The following is a 24,038-nucleotide window of genomic DNA, read 5'->3' on the forward strand; positions in this document are numbered from 1 at the left end:
CAGTGCCGAAAGCGATAGGCCACACCCACTTCATTCACATACACGGATTGGCTACACAGATTGAGTGCCAACTGTTCTAAGAGTTCTGATTGGACAATCCAGTTGCCAGTCTGTGTGTGACAAGCAGCTTTTTCATGTTGCGAGCAAAAAACATTCTCTGGCACAATCATTTGATCATCAGTCATACTCGCACTGTGATTTTCAATGCAACAAAACTACCAAATTATTCAGCCAATCAGGCGTTTTAGCAGGTTTTGACCATTGAACTTCTCCCCTACTTTCTCATTGGTTGGGGAAAGCGCGATGCTTCAACCTTACAGAACGTTTTAAAGTGAATGCAACCAGTCCCTTTTTACGCATAGTCATTTGGAGCAGTAAGAAACTGAAAGTTATGTGCACACTTGTTTAAGCCAGCTGTGAGGATTTAGAATTTTAGGTGAAGGACAAACTAGCTAACAAAAGGTCTTGCAAGTTTTTAATGTCATTTACATTTGTCATTTCTTGAATCAAAAATTCCATTGGTCAAAACCTGTTTCCTTTTCTGATTGACAGCTTTGTGGCTTTAAAAATCACAACGAAGAGCACGGGACACAGGAGAAATCTGAGTGAACACAAGCTACAGAAGCGGGATATATTTGAGAGCATGCAACAGTTTCATGCCAGACAAAATCTAATCTTAGCATGAGTGTAATTTGCATATATTACTTAAGAACAAATGAAATCCGTGAGTGCTGTGCATGCGTATGAAGTGGACATTTGGCAATAAACTAAATATGATCTCAGAAATAATGTCTGGGAATTTGCTTAGGCTATGCTGTCCCTCTTTATACTGTAGACTACGAGGTTCGTTAACTTCGAGGAGTTAATGGAAGTGTAAATATTTTGAGTTCTTACATTTTTACTTTCAGCCTTCAAGGGCAGCATTTAAACACAAAAAGGTAGCTATTATTATTGTTTGAATTATCACACATCAATTTTTTAGTTATTTATTTTTTATAATAAAGCAGTACATTCTTTGAACAGTATTTAAATTCAGTCTGTGGGTTGATTCGTTTAAATGGACAGTTCTAAAGAGTCGGTTGGAAAACTGAATCGAGTCTCCCATCACCGCGGTGCGCAAGCACGTCACGAATCCGCAGAGAGAGCCAGAGAGCGATAGATGCTGAGAGGACGATAAGAAAAATGAGGGGGTGTTTAATAAACGTTGGTGTCCTGCCTCTTTACCTCTAAACATGACAGGAGAACCCGGTGTTGTTAAAGGTCGAGGTGGAGCTGTCCGCGGTTGTGTGTGCTACGTCAACATGATTTTCATGGCATTTTGGAGGGGTCTTTAACCACACCCGGCCTCGGCTCTGTCCGGATTAACGACTCGAGGATTTGTGGAGAAAGCGGCTCTTCGAGGTTAGTAACGGGGGCAGTAACAATGTGTTTTTGACTGAGCACTTTAACGTTATTGAGGTGGTGTGTTGTGGCCAATATCCCTGACAGTACTGTGCCGTTATTATACAAATAATTGTTTCTATGTGGCTGAAACGGTCTTCCAATTCTCCATTCCACCTTAAGCTGTGCAGCATGTTAACGTTAACGTCTCCAACATTTAAGGTAGAACGGAGATTTCAAATAAGAAGCTGGCTAATGAGAAACATGTTTCAGACTCCCGATGGATGTTTTGTCTTGTCGTTTATATAAAGTCGTTTTATGCTATACATGATGCCTCTACAGTGACGCTAACTGTAACGCCTTTACAGGGAAGAAGTAGCGTTAGTATTAAATGTTGCCGTGTTACACACTGGCGCGCTTTGCTATGCAACGAGCGATTTGCTGTTGAAGCGCAGCTCTTATTTCGGGTCAGTGTTTGGAGAAAGCGCTTTCGTCTGGTGGCTGCTAAACAGACTGTTTCTAGTCCTGTGATGTTACCACACTACTGTCTGTATTTAACAGAATAAATAACTGTTCGACATAGACATACTGTCAAAACTAGGTGTAGTATCTATATAACAAAGTAAAAATACCAGTGTAGCCGTTCGTGGTGGTGGTTTTATTCTCAGTACAGAATAGCTGCTTAAACACCGCACAAAACCAACGGCGGGGAAACAGCGCAAATATACCACGACCTAATAAATATGGACTCGCCGCTTGTCGTTTTACTAAATACTTTCAGGTAGTTTCTCTAATCCTCGACAATGTTGTGCGCCTCTGTAAAACTGGCTCGGTGGCTAACAGGCTAGCTGCTGTAAGGGGATCAGTGACAGCCGTCTAAATACATTACATTGAATTAAATAAATACAAAACCAGACACATTTAGCTACCATGGCTGGATTCACACAGACAGCTCCGGCGCTTTGGCAACCACGAAACTATTTGCTTTCTGAATGTTACATTATTGGCTGAATTAATATGAAACAACCTCTGTCTGCGTTTTATTATCATTCCCCTTCTAATTGCACTTTTACACATATACCTTTATTAGAGGTTACGTGTGAACACAGAGTTCCTTATAATTGAATCTTTAAAATATATATTAATTGTATTTTAAATAAAGTGTTTATATATAAATAAAATAATTAGTATTGTGAATTACTGTCAACTTAGAATCACTGCTGCTTACGGTTTTTAATTGTTAAATAAGCCCTCCAGTGAAAATCAAGGCTATTTAACATTGTGAACTTGTCTATGTTGTTTTAATGCTAGACAAAAACACTATGATCGAAATAAGCATTTAACACAGTTGCTGAATATTTCCAATTTGAAACTGCAGTGTCAACTGGGTGAATTCAGACAGCCATGGTTTTTTTTACATCATAAACCCAAGCAACCACTCCTATCAACTTAAGTCTTGGGGCTTTCAAGCTGCAGACAAACAGCAGAAGGATGATGGGAAATTAATTGTTTTGTTTAGTTTTCTTGGAATAAATTCTTGGAAATACATTTTTAATAGGTAATGTAGATGAATGAAGATGAGCTTTTAGGGGTTTAGGCTAATCAATGACAGGAGGGTTGCTGTATAAATCATAAGACTGACATAATTTCAGGGCACTGTAAGACAAAATTAAGCTCAATAATAATGTTGTTCACATTCATTTAGTTTTGTTTTATATAATCAGATTAATATATAAAAGCATGGTGGACACATGTAGATTAATTTGCTGTTCAGGATGGAACATGGGATTTCCCTTCAATGTTAAACCTACTGTTGGCAGAAAAATACTGGATTCTCTGCAATAGTTTGGTTTACAGATTAAAAACTACCTTTGCATTACCGATGTCTTAAAAGCGTTTCAGTATGTAAATGACTGCAATAATGTTGACAAGTAATATCTACAAATATAAAAAAAAAATGTTGAATGGTGTACTGTGGGCATCCTGATCATCCTTGGGTCTTCCATTTGACTGATTCTATGGCCACTGAAGTTACCCATCAAATATAAAAATATATATATTTTTAAATCGTCAATAATGTCACATCAAGGATTCAATGACATAATACTTTAAACATACTGGTTGCTAAATAAGTTGTTCAAATCAAACTTAAATACTCCCTTTAACCAAACATAAATGCATAGTGAAAAAAAAAATCTGTTCAGGTCATCGCGTAATCCAACTAATCAAAATGGTTAAGGTCAGGTTGACCAGTTTTAAGTTAGGGCATGAAACTAAATTTTGTAAAAAGACAAGGGTCTGTAGCACTGGCAAAAACAAAACCTCTCCAATTTCAAACATGTCCTGGCTAACAGTATGTTTAAGACACAGGAGAAAATTGTGTATATTACTTAACTTACTTAAATAGCCAATAAATTACAACAGTAGACTTAACAATACAGATGTCACAGAAAGCTGCAAAACCCAGATGAGTTTTTAACCAGTCAATAAATGTTTTACTGATTGTTGTAAATATCTTCACCAATTACATTCATTACTTATTTATTCGTTTATTTAAAAAAATATATATATATATAGCTGCACTTGTCAGGTAACAGTTACAGACATATGTAAACAGGTAAATTCATTTGTCAATATAGCGCAAAGGGGCTATTGGTTGTTTAAATTAAGAACAATAATAGTTAAGACAGACCAATACAAAATAAGATATCAAATAAGGGCATAACAGACATCTAACAGTACAAATATAAGTATCCTTTCAAGTTTTACAGTTATTCCAAAGAGGATACCATATTTGCCAGAAATGATCAGATTTTGATGCAGATCTAAGTTTTTTAAAAGGGAGTATTGCAACTATTAGGGAGAACCAAATATCTAGTGATGGTGCCCAAGGGGAGGAGCAAATTACATTTTTTGGCAATGAAAGTCAGCAATGTAAATATCTGCATTGCATCATAGTCACAGCTTCAAGGTTACCACTTAACAAATATATGTATAATAAATGTATTATATTAATATATACACCTATTCCTCAAGAAATCTTAATTTTGTCACAAGTCAAAAACAATGAATAAATGTGTCCTTATGAGATTGACTCTTGGAGCAGAGATCAGATCTGTCTGAATAAATCTTATGTAAGTGTACTGGTGTAAGATACGTCTTCTTTATGAATTTAAAATTGAGTTAAAGTGTAGAGGTACATTTGAGATATACATTCGCACAAACAGAAAGCCAAACATCTTGATCAATATTTTACTCTAGGTCTCTCTGCCAGATACACGTAAGACCACACAACCAAGGCAAACATTCATTAGCTAGAATAGAGTAAATCTTTGAAATTAAACCTTTTGTACGATCAAAAGTAGTTCAATCTCTGTCAGCCCCAAGCGCATCGAACCAGCATCAATAATACATTTATTAAAGTGTATCACTTGAAGGTATCTAAAAACATCTGTGATGGTGTTTTTCATCAGAACTCCATCTGAGAACATATTGCATATGTGTGATACCCTGCCTATACCACTGTAGGAGGCCAATGTTAAACATTTGAGAAGGAAAGTCTGGAGTAAATGCGATCTGAGAAGACAGAGAGAGTCCCCTGGATATCTGTAGATACTTTTTTACATTAGCCCAGGTTTAGCAAAGTGTTAATTACAGCAGAAGATCTTGGAACATACTGTAGCTTTCTCACATTCTGTACGAATGGTAAAAACTGATAAATGAGATAAGTTAAATGAGAGTTTAAGTCTGGGTTTTTTGTTATTCCAAATAAACATTGAAAGATAACGTTTTAGTTATTTGAAAAAAGAATGAGATAAATAACAAGGAAGACATTGTGAAAGAGGTAGAGTATGTGTGGTAAAACATTAATTCTTAAAATATTTATTCTACCAAATAAAGAAAGTGGGAGAGAGCACCATTTAGACAAGTGAGTTTTAATCTTATTTGCAAGAGGTAGATAATTGTTTTTAAAAAATCATTCAAATTTGGTGTCACAAAAATACCCAAATTGAACAAATGTTTATTTTTATTTTATTTTTTTAACCGAAGTGATGACAATCATGAACCCATTCACATTAATTGTACTTATGATTGTCATGAAAAGTTAAGTATGCCAAAACCAGAGCACACAAAAGAAACCCACATCGACATGGCAAGAACACTGGGACATTTTGTAAAATGTAGTTAAAACTTTGACTGACACAAAAAATAAAAAGGGAATTAATTGTTTTCACTTATCATCTTGATTGTAAATTTAAACCGTTTTCTAATATGAAATGCTCAGCACACTCCAAAAAAGGTGGGACAAATGCATGTTTACAATTGTGTCAAAATACCTTTCCTTTTAATTACACTGTTTAATAAACTGGGAACTGGGCATACCAATTGCAAAAGTTATCAATTTTTTCCCATTCTGACTTAAAGTAAGACTTCAGCTGCTTAACAGTCCATAGATACCCGTTACTGCCTGATTTTCCTTTTCATGGTGTGCCATAGGCGATGGATCTGGACTGCAGGCAGGTCAATCAAGCATGCGCACTTTACAAAGCTATCATTTTGTAGCAGAGACAGAATTAGGAAAGGCATTGCCATGCCATGGACTTGCCAGGAAAAAATGTCATCTGGACAGCAATATATGTCTCTCTCTAAAAACCCAACATCAATGAAAACCTCTCTAATATGAAAGTAACCCATACTGTAGTTTCTGTTGCACCCCGAAATCATGAGAAATGTTGGCTTTTGCTTCTATTGCTAATAACAGTCTGGATGGTCCCTTTCATTATTAGCATGGAAAACGCAGCATGCCTTTTTCATGAAAACAAGTTGAAACACAGACTTCTCTGACCACAGCATATTGTTCTCCTGTCTTTTGAACCATCTGAGATTAACTTGGGCTCAGAGAACTTATTAGTGGTCTTCTTGTGCATTAGAGTTTCAGGCTGCATTTCTTGATGTATTAGTGTGACAAGGATTTTTTTAAACTGCTTCCAAGCCTCTTTGACTATATTTATCATGAGAGTGTGCGAGTTTTTAATGACATGACGTATGAAGTCTCAAAGGTCATGTTCACTTCAACAGAGTTGCCCTCAACAAACAGAGATCTGGATTCCCTCAATCTTTTAAAAATGCTATGTACAATAGATGGGGACATATATTTAAGTGTTGCACTGAACAGATCAAATGGTTTTCTTGAACTGTTTCATAATACTTACACAAAGTTTGTCACAATGTGGTGAGCAACAACCAATTTCTGCTTGCAAAGTGTGAGCCTCTGGTAGAAGCATCTTTTGTACCCAGTCATGACACCCTCACTTGTTACTAGTTCATCTGTTTATCATGGAATATTTTAAGACTCAAACGTATCATGAGTGATCTATACATTTTCTACAAATTATCACTCCTATTTCAACTAGTTTAACTGTTGCAGGTATTGAATTCTAAATTGGTTTACATTTACAATATAAAATAAATTAGAAATATTTCTAATAAATAAGAAAAAAAAGTTTCTGGTTTTTATTACATTTAACAAAACATTCAAACTTTTGCCAAAATGAATTTTGTACTAAAAAGAATTATGATAGAAAATAGTAAAAATGCATCAAAAATATTACAGAGGTATGTGTATTTTTAAGCAATAATACACGATAGGGAGTGCTTTAACAAGAGATATTGGCACTGGTGTGCTGCAGTCCCAGGCACAAGGCTGCAGGCAGAGTCCTGAAGATGGGTAAACCAGTGCCTTGAGTGTATTATTGTGATTATACCACATTTCCTTTTTGCCTTTTATTATTTGGTTTTAAGATAAAGAAGACATGAAAAAGTATTTTTGTTTATCAAGCTTACTTTTCAGCTTAACACACTTCTGCACACAAATAAATAAAGGAAATGCTGATCATCCAAACAGAAACACGCATCTCATTGCTAGAAGTCATTAGTCATAATTTTTCTACTCTGTTTTACCAAGCACTGAATAATTTCAAGCCATCAGTAAGCCTAATGCTTTTTAAGAATCTCTTACTCTCTCTGGCTTATTTCTTATTAAAGAAATAACATTCGGACAACAACAGTGGCTTATACACATTTTAATGTTAAAGTACTAAGCACTGTGCTAATTCTGTGCTGTGAAAGGTGAGGAAACAAAATTTCAGACAAGAGTAACATTCAATTCATGTTCAATTCTCTTTTCCCCCTCCTTTCAGTGAATGATAGACCCACCTTGGCCATTTAACACTGAAGGGCGTGGAGCCACCATCTTCCATTGCATTAAGCAGAAATTCATATTAGTTATACAAAATGAGTGCAAACTACATATATATGTCTTTTTTAGGCTTCACAATATCGAGTTCTGTGTATATTTAACTCTTATTCTAAAATATTGTGTTGCTATTAGCTTATATTGCTAAGTGTCTAGATTGAATAGCTGGGTTTTGTGTTGATATTTATATTTGTTAATAGACAGTGTAGGGCCCTGATGCCTGGCCCAGGTTCCAGCTGCTGGGTTTAAGGACAGAGGTGAGAGCAGTTTAGCACCAAGATGAGTGGAGGACTGGAGCAGACTGACATCCTCTCTGCTGCCGTGTTCGTCAAAGAACGATGGAAAGTGGTGAGTACATTTGTTGTGTTATATTTTGCAGCTTTCTGAATGTGATAGTAGTTACTCAGTTGTGTTTTGTTCAAAACAACTTGGCCAACCTCTTAAATTGCACACTTTATTGTTTCATTCATTAAGACATATGTTATACATCTGTATTTGTAATTACTTTTAATTTATATAATCATCATGAAAGTTGTAAACATTGTAATACTGCTTTGCTTATTAGGTTTTATAAGCAATCTGTACATTTTAAACACGAGCAAAGAGAAACTAGGCAAGCCTAGTTTAGCTGGACTGCCATTAGCCATATAGCCATTGTCACAGAGGTATTTCTGGCATTTCTGACATTATAGGAACAGACAAGATGACTTCCTCTTTGTTAAATATATAGTAGAAAACAAAAGGCTGGGTCACAGAAACATTCTCCAAACATAAAGAAGAAACTATGATAAATATTACCTCAACAACGTTCAACACACTTCTGTTTGAGGCTCCAGTAAAACACTGAGCTGCACCGCGGTGGACGGTGGACCTACAGCACTGAAGCGGCACAAGTGTGTCCTAATTCAGCTCTCAACTCTCTGACCCCTTGAACACTTCAACACGCATTTTCTAGGTGCTAAAAGAGACTTGTCCAGGGAAAAGAGGATCTCTGGTCACCGGCAAACGGTTCCAAATTTAGTTCACGAACTGGAATGTGAAATATGGCCGAACTAGCAACAGACTGTGTAGTGGCGCCATCTTAAGTTCTCTCTGTGAAATACGGCTGATGTAACAGTTCCTACTCGCGCATGCGCGTTTCAACAATAGGTCTCAGTTAGTCTGTCAGTAAGTGCATATGCCTCTTCTAGGCCAGGAAAAACAGTGGACAATTTGTGTGTGTGTGTGTTTGTTTGTTGTTGTTTTGTTTTTTGAAGGTGGTTCAGGTAGATGCAGCCAAGACAGTTCAGGAGGTGAACTAAGTGTCAAAGTAACTGAAACCTTATACTTATGATAATTAAATAATAGAACTTGATAATGGAAGTCCATAGGGATGTTTGGAGTAAATTGCATTATTTAAAAGGACCATTATATTCTTCATTTTGCCTGCATTTTGATGCATGTTACACTAACTGCAGGCCTTGTTCTTCAAGTCCAAGTAGTGAGACTTACAGTATGATATCACAAAGCTTAGGGTAGAGACAATGCATAGTTTTTTTTATTATAGGTCTAATACATTGTTCTGGTTAAAAATTGGAAATGATTTTCTTTGTTATTCAAAGAGTATAATAGGCAACGTGTGTGTGAGAGAGGGTATGAGAGAGAGATGGAGGGAGAGAAGGAAAGAATACGAGAATGAGCTCATAGTGACAGGCTGTGCTCTCCACTGTAGTTCGTCAGTGTGTGAACAGTGTCCTGTGACAAGCAGTGACCCTGTCCCCACACTGTGGTGAGATTGTGGTGTGAGTTCAGTGCTGCATGATTTCCTGAGGTAGTGTGTTGCATAAGCACTGCAGTGATACGGTCAGCAGTAATCCCCAGAGCATGGCTCTCACTGTGCGTGGAGTAAGAAGGACAGAGGGTTGTCAGGACATGACAACAATGTGTTTCCATGTGTGCTTGAATTGTGTTAGTGATATAGTGGCACACAAATGTAGTGACAAAAATCAGCTAAATACAGTTATATCAGGGCATTAAAAAACACCCAAGAATATGCCATGAATGCAGTTTAAAAAAAAAACATGTCTCTGGTCAGCAAAAAGCAGTGCAGTGACTCACTGACTCATTTGTTTCATTTCTCTATCCTTTACATTTTTAGCTGAAGAAAATTGGTGGCGGGGGCTTTGGAGAGATCTACGAGGCACTGGACATGCTGACCCGGTCTAGTGTTGCGCTTAAGGTGGAGTCAGCCCAGCAACCGAAGCAGGTGTTGAAGATGGAGGTGGCTGTGCTGAAAAAGCTACAGGGTGAGGTTTTGCATGTGAACATCTGTTGGTCTAAAGGTTTTAAGTGTGAAGTTGTTGTTCTGGGGAGTACTGTAGACATGTAAGTGTTTTCAGATTGGTTTAAATATTTCAGGACTCCTTTCTAAAAATAACCAATGATATTTTTGGCAAACAGAAATTAATAGCACAGTTACATATTTTATGTAAATTATATACTTTTGTAGTGATTTTATAAACTGCTTGCATATATTTTATATACATATTAGTATGCTTGCATATATATTTAGGTAAACAAAAAGAATGTAATTAAGTCATGAGTGTTTGATATGGTTATAATACACTGTTACATTGTGACATTACAACTTGAAAATTTGACTGTGTGCTTATTAGACAATGGGTATCTTAGCAATTATGGTATCAGTTGCAGCTACATTGTTTTAGCTCAAAGTTTACAAAAAAAAATTAAAAATAACAGAACCAATAAACAGCTCACAACATGATTAAAATAATCATTTGTCTTCATTTAAAATGTATTAATAATAATAATAATAATAACAAATAGAAGAAGAATTTCAAATGTTCAAAACTAATATCCATTAAATTCTGTATAATATTTACTTTTACAGGGGCTTTTGTTTGTTTGGGAATGTAGGCACGAGGGAGATTGTAGTTCCATTCAGCTGATCTTTCTTACTGGGCAAAAGATCACCAATGCAATAAAAAGAGCTCTTTTAGGGGACCTTCACTCTTTCTGCCTCTGTTTGGGGCCCCTTTTCTCTCTCTCCCTTTCTTCTGTCTTTGCTCTGTGCTTAGTGGAAAATCAATGTGTATGGATTATGTTTGCTTTGTAATGGCCTGGCCTTTGAAACTGTGTGGTTCTGTTGCTTCCTGAGGGAAAAGGAGTGTAACTGGAGCTCTCCCCCCTTCACAAGCCTGTTTCTCACTCAGAGAGACAATAACAAAACACAGACTCAAATATCCCTTGGTGAGGCATAAAATGGAGAAAACCTGCAGCATTTCTGTATAGGAATAAATAACCAGTTCCAGAAGAGGTTTAAAAAGCACAAAAGCAGAAGAATGAAGTAGGGCAAAAGCTGAGCTACTATTCTATGATTTACAGGGAGAGTCTGACTTGAGGATGAGGCCTAGCCAATCTTGTGTTGCTTGACCCATAGGGACAGAACCTTTCTGAACATCCTCATACATCTCTCTGAGCTGCAAAAACCTTGTGGGGGACAGGTCCACATTGATATGTAATTTTATGAACTAAGGACTGTATCTATACAACCATTTATTCTTTACTCCTCTTCCCTCTTCAGGTAAAGACCATGTGTGCCGTTTTGTTGGATGTGGTCGCAATGACCGCTTTAACTATGTTGTCATGGAGCTTCAGGTAAGGTCTTCCAAATATATATTCTTCACTCATTTTTGGCCCATTGCCAAGATGCCTGTTGAGCATAGGCTCAATGATGAAAGGCCATTGTCATTGCAGTTTAGTCCAAGACTAGCTTTTTCCATGTCCAGGAAAGCAGCCTTAAATGTAGTAAATCTGTTATTTGATATGTAAGCTGATTAACTGTAAGCTGGAACCATGCAGTCCAACCTAATGTAGCAAATCTTCATTAGAACTTTATTGACAAGTTGATGCGAGCAAATGCACACATTAGAAATTCATGACTCTGTGAATTCATCTGTCCTCCTGGGCTTTTCTAGGGTCGTAATTTGGCGGATTTGAGGAGGAGTATGAGCCATGGGACATTCACAGTCAGTACTACTCTCAGACTAGGCCGGCAGATACTAGACGCTATCGAGAGCATCCACTCTGTTGGGTTTCTGCATCGAGATATCAAACCTGTAAGTCATCACAGTGCTCAGAGTACCTGCCAAAGTTCATGTGTGCTTTTAGTAGCATTCCGAATCCATTCAGATATTATTGGTGATAAAAGCACTGTGGAAAACGGAATATTTTGGTAATTTTCATCTGTTTCAGTCCAACTTTGCCATGGGCCGCTTTCCCAGTACTTGTCGGACCTGCTACATGCTGGACTTTGGTTTGGCTCGGCAGTTCACTAACTCATGCCAGGAAGTCAGACCGGTCAGTGTCCCTCCTGCTCTCTCTGCATATGCAAATATGAAATATTTGAAATATGGAATGTGAAATATTGCATATTTCAGTATAATCTCTGAAATATAATATAATCTCTGAAATATGCAATCCTGATTTAATATTTGATATAAAATACACCGATATATAGACACTAAACAATTCAGTTAGGAACCATACATTTAAGCATGTTATACGTGGTTATGAATTTGTTGTGGAATAATTTTAAGATGACTTAAAAAGGCTTTTATAAAGAGTAGACTACATTGTGTCAATACTATTGTCAGTTTTTTTCCTGTATACCGCTTCTTCATTTTCCATTTTTGTCTATTTGTTTCATTTAAAAAAATTTTATGTACATAGCTTTTATTCCAATTTTCTCCTGTGTTGCTTCCCTTAGCCTCGTCCTGTGGCTGGGTTTAGAGGAACGGTACGATATGCTTCCATCAATGCGCACAAAAATAAGGTATGCCATTAGTTTGATGCCAGTCAGCTGTCTTCTACAAAATACAAAGAATAATTTCATGTCTGTGATATAAAACACCTTGACTGTCTCCTAAGCTAGAGAGATATTTTCTGTCAAAAGCTCATGTACGTGTTTTTCTACTTTAATCTCCCAACAAACTGCTTTGTAAACCATTCTTGACTTTTAAAGTTAATAGTGATGTTCATGTTGCAGGAAATGGGAAGGCATGATGACCTGTGGTCACTGTTTTACATGCTAGTGGAGTTCTTGGTTGGTCAGCTGCCTTGGAGGAAGATAAAGGACAAGGTGGGTGTTGCATTGAGATGAGCAACACAAACCATTTAAGCAGGTTACCTGCCTCCGTATTAATAGTAGTGTATGATGTGTGTATTTATTCAGGAGCAAGTAGGCAAGCTGAAAGAGACTTACGACCATCGCCTCATGCTGAAGCATTTGCCTCCAGAATTCTCTGTCTTCCTGGACCACATTAGCAGTTTAGATTACTTTACCAAACCAGACTATCAGGTGATGCATTTCCACAGCCTTTTACTTGTTTATTACTGTGATACAGTACTGTGAAAAGTTTTTATTTTTCAGCCAAATGGTTACAAAGTTGTTTATTTTCATGTGATGTCAGATAAAAAAATGTATTAAAGGGTGGGTAGTATTAAAATATATGAAAAAATAAAGGTTCAAACCCAGCATGCAAAAATGATGTAGAGGGAACAACAATCCTGTAATAGTTATATATCTCAGGTAATTATATATATATATCTATATATATATCTCAGGTAGTTATATATCTCAGGTAAACATACCTGTAAATTTTTTTTTATTGTCATGTTGTAATTATTTGTTTTCCCTTTAGCTCACATGTTCTTTTCATCTTGAATTATCTTTTGTAGCTTTTGATGACAGTTTTTGAAAACAGTATGAAAACCTATAATGTAGTGGAGAATGACCCATACGACTGGGAGAGAACAGGCACCGATGGCGCACTAAGTGTGAACACGGCCTCCAACACACCTCAGCACCACACACGTCTCACCCCGGCCCACATGGGGTAAATAACAGTTCCTTCCGTTAAATTTTATCACATTAATATTGTTTAACTTGAACTGTGTCTTTAATGATACAGAGGGTTATGGTATGACCACCTCTTTGTAACTGTATTACTGTGCTTTCTCTCACCTTCACTAACCACACAGGAGTACTTTGTTGTTCTACAATTATAGACTGTAGTCCATCTGCTGCTCAGCATACTTTGTTGGCCCTGTTGCACCTTGTTCTTTTTTGGCCACAGTGCTGTTGGAGGCTTTTTTGCTCATCTGCTGGTGCACAGTTTGTGTTGGTCATACTATAATCCTTCATCAGTGGCCACTAGACGATGCCCACAAGGCACGGTTGGCTGGATATTTTTGGTTGTTAGATTATTCCCAGTCTAACAGTGACAATGTGAGATTTATAAACTCCAGCAGTGCTGCTCTATCTGATCCATTCATACAAACCCAACATACACTAAGCATGTGTATTGTTTGGTTTCCTTACTCCACACCAATCAAAAAAATTATAGAAACGTGGTGGTCATAATGTTATAGCTGATCGGCCTATGATTTTTCAGCCAGGATTGTTTGGTGTCTTTAGTTCTTTAATTTTGGACTTGAGGCAGTTGTCTGCATTTGTTAGCAAGTGATTAAAAACTTCAGTACCACCAATTATCAAACTTAAAAGTAACTCATACAACAAAAAGCTGTGGTAGGAGACATATTGAAGCATGATTTGTTTCTGTGCTTTTCCTGTTTATTTCTAAAAGTAACAGTTATATGAAGTTGTGTAAGCTTTTAACAAATCTATCAGATATGCTACAATAAGCCAAAATATATGCAGGTTTTATGATACAGAGTAGTGGTTATAAGATTTAATTTCTCTTTAGCTGCACTAACATGGTAGTTGCAATGTAAAAATAAATAAAAAAAAATCTCTAAAACCAACTAATAACTGCAAATATGATAACAGTTATAGTTATTATAATAAATAAGTTATAATGTAATAAATATTATAATTATTAAGTGTAATAGTTGTTTACATGGTGATAAGGGGGAAATTATGCCACAAGACTTTAGTTGATAGTCATTCATAGTCAGTTCATTCACACATAAAAACCTGTGGTATGAGTGTGGGAAATGACCTCGTTTGCTCTGCTTCAGAATGGCCAATGCCTCCCTGGTGCCTGGAGATCTTCTGAAGGAGAACACGGATGAAGTCTTGCAGGATGAGCAACTGAGTGATGGAGACAACAATCCTGCCCCAGAACGTCTGCCAGACTCTCCTAAGCTGCCTTTGAGGAACCAGGAAGCTGATGTGTGGGAAGATGTGAACCGCAATCGCATCCGCCTCACTGGCTGGAAGGTGCAGATTCCCTGCCAACATTTACATATAGAAGCATTGATTAACCTTTAACACCACAAATGTTGTCCTAAAATGAACCAGCTTATGCTAAATTGCATAGAATGTTCCCAAACAGTGAGTCAGCCATGTTTTAAATAGGTTTAATAGGTTGATGTGTATGTGATTGCTCCTTTAAGTGTAGTTGACTCACACTTTACTGTTGAATGGTTTTGATTCACATGTTTGCTCTGGTGTTCTACAGCAGGGACATACAGAGGAGGAGCACAGTAACCGGGGCAGTCCAACCCCTCTTGCTGGACCCAGCCTGGGCTCTCCTGTGCGGGTGCGCTCTGAGGTGACCCCATCAGACAAAGACGCTCCTTTGCTGAGGAAACTGCGAAACATCCACAGCTTTGAGCTGGAGAAGAGACTTACTCTAGAGCCCAAGCCAAACACAGATCGGTTTGTGGAGGCATGGTGAGTCTTCACAGTTGTCCTGTGGACAAGTTATAAACCCCATTTCCAAAGAAGTTGGCATGCTCTGTAAAATGTAAATAAAACAAAATGCAATGAGTTGGGACAGTGGCATGTTTATCATCACCTCTACTTTTAACAACAGGTTGTAAGGAATATAAGTAAAAAAAAAAATACAGGTGCATCTCAATAAATTACAATTCATTTATTTCAGTAATTTAATTAAAAAACGAAACTCATAAAGATTAATTACAAACAGATTACTGATACAGTACTGATAAAGTTTTCCTAAGCCTTTAAAATTGTCCCTTAGTCTGGTTCATTAGGCTACACAATCATGGGGAAAACTGCTGACTTGACAGATGTCCAGAAGGCACAAGCAACAGGGATAACTGCTGCTTAAGGAGCTACCACACACAGATGGACATGGGCTGCTACTGTTGCGTTCCTTGTGTCAAGCCACTCATGTCCCAGAGACAACGCCAGAAGCGTCTTACCCGGGCCAAGGAGAAAAAGGACTAAACTGTTGCTCAGTGATCCAAAGTCTTACTTTCAGATTAAAGTAAATTTTGCATTTCATTTGGAAATCAAGGTACCAGAGTCTGGAGGAGGAGTGGAGAGGCACACAATCCAAGCTGCTTGAAGTCTAGTGTGAAGTTTTCACAATCAGTGATTTGGGAGCCATGTCATCTGCTGATATTGGTCCACTGTGTTAAATCAAGTCCACAGTCAGTGCTTCCGTCTACCAGGAAGTGCAATAATTCACGCAAAAGGAGCCCCAACCAAGTATTGAGTGCATATATTATACATTCTTTTCTACAGGCCAACATTTCTGTATAAAAAATAAACACTTGATAATGAATATACACAATTACTGAAATAAATTAACCTTTTGATTATATTCTTATTGAGGTGCACCTGTATTATAAGGTTAAATTTGCATGATTATTGCAAGATAAACAGTGCATTAATGGCTGAGAAATTAACATACATATTAAAGTTTCTTAATTCAAATCCGATTTGTGTCTCAGTGGAGCTCCTCTTTAGTTTGCATTTATACACGCCAACATTTGCTGCAGGACAAATACGTTTCTAGTGGGATGTGATCTCTAATAATGTATGGTGTATATTTTATTTTATTTATTTTTTAACTGTTGCACTTTAATTTCATTTGCAGACTGGCATTAGATACATATATAAATTTAAAAATGATTAAGGCACAATAATCAAAAATAATTGTGATGTTAACCCTGTGATATCCCAACCTCTAATACTCTTTCATTGTGTTATGGTAGTGTGGGAAAGCAAGCATCTGCTTTGGCACAAGAGACAGAAGCAGTTGTGGGTGGTGTCTCAGCAAGGCCCATTGTTGCTGTTCAAGGTGAGCGAGTGTGGCACTATGATGAGGAGCTCCTCTCGTCACCTAAACCTGCATCTCCTGGCTCTCCAGAGCAAGGCGATGGTGCAGCCAGTAGTGACTTTGTAGCCCTAAACCTGAGCTCAGGCCGACAGGACGTGGACTCCCGCGATTGGGTGATGGTAGAGCTGCAGGACTTCAGAGAGGCAGCTGGCAGCAGCCCTGGACATGAAGCCAAGCTGACCAGCAGTCCCTCAGAGGCACCTGAGGAGGAGCCTGAGATACTGCATCCAATTGCTCCAGACAAGAGTACCATCCCCAGTCCTGCCCAGCGTGACCTATTGATTCCTGTGGTGTCAGCAGTGCTGCCGCCCAGAGTAGACAGGCTGGAGCTTAGCATGGGGCCTGCTGGAGGCCTGCCTGAGGTCACCCCAACCAGCCCTGCTGAAGCACTGGCTGAAGGAGCAATCACACAGGTAAATATCTCTCTTCAGTTGAAGCTAGACACAGAGGTATTTTAAGGTAAAAATAATACGTAGTGTCGCATTAAAATACATGAAGTATATAGGCCAGCTCTTTACTCACCTTTCTGTTTTTAAATCCAGTAACTCCTAACAGCTGTCACAAATGTGCTTCCCAAAGTGTTAAATTGTGCTAAAATGTGGGATACTTTGCAGCCCATACATTACTTGGCTCACTAGGCTGCTCATGCTACAGCTCTCAGGGAACTGCTGGCACACGTGCCAATCTAATGAGAGCTCCGCTTTAGTTTGTGTGATGTAAACTTGCAGTAGTGAGTTCACCTGATCCTGGTTGCAACACAATACCTGAGCACCTGTCCTCAAAGGCCAGGTCAAACCTTAGTATCACAGGCACTCACACTCACTAGACAACCTGATTTTTAGCTGCACTTATGTGCATTACCACACTACCTGCTAAAGGTACTTCACGATAAGTTTGACCAACTAACTCATGATATATTAGTAATATTTACTGATAAGTAATGATGGAGATTCACAAAGTGCTAACAAAGTATGTATAGTAGAAAATATTTACTGTGTTTTATTTATATATAATTTAAACTTATCAACTCAAAACTGTCCTTATTTTGTAATAAACAAAATATATTTAGTCACTTTTGAGATATTATAGGGTCCGAATGGCCTACATAACAGATTTTTAGTTTTATTTATGTGTAAGTTTAAATATTTCATTAAAAAATGAACTATTTTAGTAATTTGCTATGAAATTTCCAGTAAATGTCCATTAAGATGTCTGTTATTTGCAATGCCTAATGTGCTGATGTTTATTTATAACCTGAATATTTCATTAATATCATTGATATTGACAGTCTTTATCAACATAGCTGTACTCTTCGGTCTCATTCCTGTAGATCTATGGAGAGAATTAGTACATTTTTAAGACGAGTGTTTTTTCGACAGAAGACACTAACCTTTATCACAACTGCTCATCTGCTTCATTTGCTTTCCACACACACCTTCCACTACCAATCCATGTCTTATTTATCCTCTTCACTATCACCTCCTCCCCTTTTTCTCAATACGTACTCTCCCTGCCTCACTTCACTGTTCCTTCTCCACCTCCTCTCAAGCTCCCCACCTCCCCTCCGTCTCTGCCTGAAGAGGTGCTAGTCCGGACCAGCAGCCCACTGCTCCTGCGTTCCCCCAGTCCTCACACCGCCCCCAACACTCTGTCGGACCCCTTGCAGCAGCGCTCTCCACCGGCCCTGCGCCGCAGCCAGTCTGCAGACCACCACCACCCTTCCTCCTCCTCTTCCTCGTACCACACCTCTCAGCCGTGTGCTGCCCGCTCTCCCGGCCACAGGAAGCTGCCAGCCATCCCACCAGGCGCTGCCCACGCCAACTTCCCTTCAGTCATACGTATCACCCGTGCCCAGCTCCAGCAGGTGAATACCCCTCTCCCCATATCCTACCTCCACCCCCTCACACATCCACCTCAGAATCCTTCAGTTCTGCCCTCTACCCATGTCCAGCTTCTGGCTTTTTTTTATTTTGTTTCCAGTTTATGGAATCTGTGGTACTGTCATTTTGGTATCTTGCTTTCAGCAGGCTCCTTTTTCTCAGAAAACCCAAAAGGACTCAAGGTTACCTGTGTATGCTCAGTTGTGGGTCTTTATCATTGTGTCATGTGGACAGGGAGGAAATACAGGTGCAGGATTGTTTAACTTGTAACAGTTAAAAATAATAACTATAAAACAAATTAGAATAACATCTGTGGCCAGAAGGTGCAAGAGATCATAATAGTCTCTCTGGACAGAAAAGATCTATCAAACACAAGCGTCTGTTAGCTAACATAACAGAACTGGACAATCAGTATGTTGAGCTGTCCAGAGGAGTTATGTTAGTGGCAATTTAAAAAGGTGTGATGGGTAGTTTCATAATAAAGTATATGCTTCCTGTACATTATTGGTAGCATTGTGTGACTTGAGAAGTGGAATTGGTGGTGATCAAATTACACACAACAAATCAGCACTACATTACTATACAAATCACATTTCTGTTGATCCAAAGTATTCAGTAAAATGAAAGGGGGGGGGGGGGTTTGGAATTACATTTATTGTGATGTTACTGTTGAGTATCACGCATATTGCATAAACTTTTCAAGTATTTACATTAACTCTAAGGCTACATTCACACAGCAGGTACAAGTGTCCCAAATCCGATCTGTTTCGTCAGATGTGTCATTTGTATGGCTGTGTGAACAGCACAGCATTGAATCTGACTTTTTAAAACCAGAGTTGGGCCACTTTCATATGTGGTATTGAGATCCAATCCATATCCAATCTGTAGCAATACGCCAATGCAATGGTATTTAGGACATGGAAATGGCCAGGGCATTCATTATCCGTAAGCGCTTATCCAGTTCAGGGTCGCGGTGGGTCCAGAGCCTACCTGGAATCATTGGGCGCAAGGTGGGAATACACCCTGGAGGGGGCGCCAGTCCTTCACAGGGCAACACACTCGCTCACACATATGGACACTTTCGAGTCGGCAATCCACCTACCAACCTGTGTTTTTGGACTGTGGGTGGAAACCCACGCGGAAACGGGGAGCACACACTGTCCTCACAGACAGTAGGATCCGGACACAGACCCGGAGCTTGAATCGAACCCACAACCTCCAGGTCCCTGGAGCTGTGTGACTGCGACACTACCTGCTGCACCGCCGTGGTAAACTCCTTAGTCCAGGTTCCTGTCTCTCATTTATGAGTAAATAAAACTCATGGAAACTTGTATAAAGGGTTTTTTGTAAACAAACACAGGAAGATGATTTTGATATAGCACTACTTTTTTTAGTAGTGCTATATCAGTTTTGTATTGTTCATGTCGGTATGAAGCTGTATAAATGTGGATCATGAAAATATTAAACTCATGTTCGTGAGAGACCTGGGAAATTTGCGCTTAGGAAACGAAAGTGCTTTGTGTGAAACAAACGGACATTTCCTTCTGGTCAACGCCAGAAGTATCGTACTTTATGCATGCGGGTCAGTTTAGGAGCGTGATCTGTTCAGACTGATGTCAGATAAAGGTCACATTTATAGAGAAAGTGTGAACAGCAGAACAAAAAAAATCTGATTTGGGCCACTTTAACCTGCAGTGTGAACGTAACCTAAATATCTATCTGACTCTTGTGGTCTGCTTAACTAATTGTGAATCTTGTCTGTTATTGATCTGCCCATTACATTTTCATTATATGATATATCTACCTCTCTCTCTCTCTCTCAGTTGACAGCTCAGCGCCCCTCCATGCTATCCTCCCAGTCAGCGTCTGACAGCACACCTCAATTGCAGCTGCTGGAGAAACGTAAAAATTGTGATGCTCTGCCACAGGACATCGGGGCAGATATCCATTCTCCGCAGGAGCAGTTTCCCCCTAGTGCTCAGGCTGAGCCACTGACCAATGGGGAGAAATGTCCTCAAGCGCCAAGCCCAGTGCCTAGCCTGAAGAGCCCACCACACTCACCCCAAAGTCCAGTGCTGATGAATGGACACAGTCCCCTTCAGAAGAGCCCTCTGTGTGAAATCAAGAACCACAACAAGGATCAAATCAACAGCCCAACAGGCTGCCCTGATGATACTGATCCCAACCAGAGTCAGTGCCCCATGCAGGATGCAAACAGACCTTCCCCTCCTGCTCTAAGTTTCAGCCCAGTCGCTAGTCGCAGGATCAGCCGCATCCCAGTACTCGAGCCCTCTAGCCTGCTCCAGGACATACCTCCAGGCTCTGCAAAAGAGAAGCTTCTGCAGAAAAGAGCTCAGCATGTACCATCCTCACCCTGTGGCTCACCCTCACTCTCCTCAGACAAGAGGGCCATATTCGCAGCTATCCAGAGAGACCCTCATTCCTCTGCATCTGACCGCTCACAGGATGAAGAGTCTTACCCAGGCTCACGTTCAGATCATCAGGGCGAAGATGCCCCTTCCATCTCTTCCTCATCCAGCCCTTTATCACGCAAGAGTAAGATCCCCCGGCCAGTGAACCCTGTGACCTCTCAGGAGGCACTGGCCAACCAATTCGTACCTCGTCCACCCCCTGGCAAACCACCCAATCGCTCCACCATGGATGGCAGGTAAAAAACATTTGCTTATCAGTCATGCTTAAAAAAACAGATTCACATCATGCGCTTTGATCGATTTAAAGAAAAAGGTAATTGATTTTTCTAACCAAGAATTTAGATATAAATTATGCTTATGCCCTTTTTCTGCAAGATGATAAGCAAATATATTTTCATTATAGTTGAAGACTAAATCTTGGATCCCTGTTTTGTGGGCTAAACCTAATTATGTTGAGTCTTGTGGATTTAAGAATTAAAGCACAATTAATATATAAAAATTATTAACAGTTCAGTTTTTCTCTATACACCAAATGTAGCTCGAACCAAATACATCACCCCATTTTGCAACTAAAGAAACTTTTTTCTGATCATCTATGTTTGAGGTAAAGGGACAACACATTTTACTTTTTTACTGACCTGTTCCTTAAAACTCCTTACTGAAATCAGTTTATTGATTTGTATCATGGTTCAGTGGGGTTTAATTGCTGTGTTGTCCTCAGGCTGCGGCGTTACCGGTTCCGAGCTGGCAGTACCAATGACTCAGATCTGCTGAACTGTTTGGCTCAGCTGATGCAGGCAAGCTCGGGTCGCTCTTCTTCTCCTCGTGGATCACAGCCCGCCAGCCCCAGGCTGGTATGTGTCAGCCCTTCGAACACTTCCCACCACCACCACCATCATCATCATCATCATCATCATCACCAGCGCAGCTCGAGCGCCTCCCCCCGTAGCTGCTCATCCCTGCAACGCTCCGGCAGCTCTTCGCCATCCCGCCACGAGACACGCCCCATTTGCCCAGGAGGTAGCCAATCACCACCCAGCTGCTCTGGCTCTCCCCCCACACGCCGCACACACACTCGTACTCCCCTGCACTCACCCCGAGCCAAAGCCTGTAATCGTGAGCCCAAGTGTTCCAACAAGCTGAGCAGATAGTCACCCCACCCCCTTTCCCAACAAAATCCCCTCAAATTCCACCAGCGGACTACTGCAGTAGGGAAAGGCTCTTGCTCTAGTAACAGTATAGTTTAAAAAATGTACTGTGCAAAAATCTTAGTCTGCCTAAGAATTGAAATCTATTTTTGCTCAGAAGAATATTTTAAAAGCCCTATTTAGACTGGATTAGTTTTCCCGGAGGAACTGGGGTAAATAAACGATTACTGAAGTATCTCAGTAGGTTTTATCACATTCGAATAGACCATTTCTGGTTAATATTCTGTCATATCCCATGGTAATGGAGTTTCTTGCAGGTTTTCTCAAGAATAGCACAGCAGGAGGAGGAGTTTAATGATGTAATGTACAGCACAAATCAGAGGAGTCATTTTTCAGTATGTAGCAAACCACACTCTAAGGAGTGAAATGTCTGGCAGCTACAGAGAAGTTATGCATACAATAATAGCCTACATACGTGTTATGAATATGTATCCTACTTTTTAGCTTACTAAAATTAAATTGTTTAAAACAGCAGTTATAATAATAGTGTGAAGAATTAAGAGTGAGTAAGGTTTTTTTTTTATTTTTTATTTTTTTTATTATAATCTCACCCGTTATCTGTTATGAAAGAGTAGAAGAGAATGTTGTTGGGGGCAGTCTAAAAACTCCAGTAGCACTGCTGTGCATGATCCACGGATTGAAAATGGAGGATTGAAAATCCACGGATGTATAGAAGTGCTATCCAATGCAAATCCATCATAAAAATGACTGACATCCTGTGATAAAATGTAATTACCCCAACTCCCAACATAAAACTAATCCTGTCCGAATCAGGCTTTAGAATAAGGACAAATAAACAAAATAATTCCCAACAAGTCCTTAAAGCAAACCCCTCTTTGTACCTGCCATCCTAAACCTGATTGAGCTAATCAGTGCCATGCATAGTGATTATAACCATATACGTGTACAGACATACTTGTTTCTTTTTATTGTAGACTTATAGATTTACTTCCCTTGTTCCCCAGTTTTAAACAAAGAACTTGGCTAAACTAAAACTTTTGCACAGTACTGTATCCCATACACTGTATTCTGTCATTCAACCACAACCATGGTGTTCTGCTCAATAGTTTTGCAGCCACTTCCTGTGTGACTGGTTAAATTAGACCAGTTCTCTGTGGAGTACATTTCTGCCAGTTTAAGTGTCCTCCCTGCCGTTAAGACTGCTTTCACCAGACAGTGTGGTATAGTACAGTGCAAGTAACCAGTTAATAAATGACCTATGTGTCAGTTAATTTGACAACACACAACTGCCATGGAGGTAGGTGAAGTTCCCTGAAGGCGGTGATCATATGATCCTTATGTAATAATTGTGTTAACAGCTACAAACAACAGTTGAATCAGTGGAGAAGATTCAAGTGCTGATATGATTTACCTTTATCAAAAGTTATTTTTGAGTCTCACACTGACTAGCTAAGGGTTTTTTTTTTTTGTTTTTTTTTTAAATACTTTTACATTTGTAGCTTTTAGTAAATGCTCTTATGCACTCAGTCATTAGAGTGATTTATAATTTTAATAATTTTACAAATTGATGGATGCATATGCATCATTGGAAGTCTTGCTCGAGTACTTGAGAGCCCAGTTTTCCAAGTGGATTTCGGTGGTGTTACCCTTTTACCAACCACCGAAATTATTGTTATTCAACACAAATGTTGTGCATCTTGATTCTGTTACATCCAAGCGTGAGGTATGGGTAGCTAAATTCAATCAATTGCAGATGTGTGACTATATTGTAATGTGCCTTACCACACTGCCCTGTGGATAAATGT

At 39.1% G+C, this 24,038-nt stretch overlaps 1 protein-coding gene across 3 annotated transcripts; it reads left to right on the plus strand.

Moving 5' to 3' along the window:
* The first annotated feature begins 1,192 nt into the window (after positions 1–1,192).
* ttbk2a (tau tubulin kinase 2a) lies at positions 1,193–23,626 on the plus strand. Of its 3 annotated transcripts, none has more exons than XM_066680983.1 (16): positions 1,193–1,401; positions 7,837–7,984; positions 9,774–9,921; positions 11,220–11,293; positions 11,614–11,754; positions 11,891–11,995; positions 12,405–12,470; positions 12,684–12,776; positions 12,870–12,995; positions 13,376–13,533; positions 14,678–14,879; positions 15,121–15,335; positions 16,628–17,165; positions 18,302–18,616; positions 20,456–21,300; positions 21,786–23,626. In XM_066680983.1, exons 2-16 carry the CDS (start codon positions 7,916–7,918, stop codon positions 22,213–22,215), a joined length of 3,525 nt encoding a protein of 1,174 aa, XP_066537080.1. In that variant the 5' UTR covers positions 1,193–1,401; positions 7,837–7,915; the 3' UTR covers positions 22,216–23,626. The 3 variants fall into 3 exon arrangements, with proteins under 3 accessions (XP_066537080.1, XP_066537089.1, XP_066537097.1); XM_066680992.1 differs by having other exon boundaries at positions 15,124–15,335; XM_066681000.1 differs by lacking the exon at positions 18,302–18,616.
* The last annotated feature ends 412 nt before the right edge of the window (positions 23,627–24,038 follow it).

Source organism: Hoplias malabaricus, chromosome 1 (genome assembly GCF_029633855.1).
Source record: "Hoplias malabaricus isolate fHopMal1 chromosome 1, fHopMal1.hap1, whole genome shotgun sequence".
In the NCBI taxonomy this organism is placed as follows: domain Eukaryota; kingdom Metazoa; phylum Chordata; class Actinopteri; order Characiformes; family Erythrinidae; genus Hoplias; species Hoplias malabaricus.

What these genes read in the sequence shown, in the direction of transcription:
- ttbk2a (XM_066680983.1), top strand. Translation starts at nt 7,916, where the DNA reads ATGAGTGGAGGACTGGAGCAGACTGACATCCTCTCTGCTGCCGTGTTC. An exon ending in CATGCCAGGAAGTCAGACCG is followed by an intron (nt 11,996 to 12,404) that starts GTCAGTGTCCCT and finishes TGCTTCCCTTAG; the next exon opens with CCTCGTCCTGTGGCTGGGTT. An exon ending in CTCACCCCGGCCCACATGGG is followed by an intron (nt 13,534 to 14,677) that starts GTAAATAACAGT and finishes GCTCTGCTTCAG; the next exon opens with AATGGCCAATGCCTCCCTGG.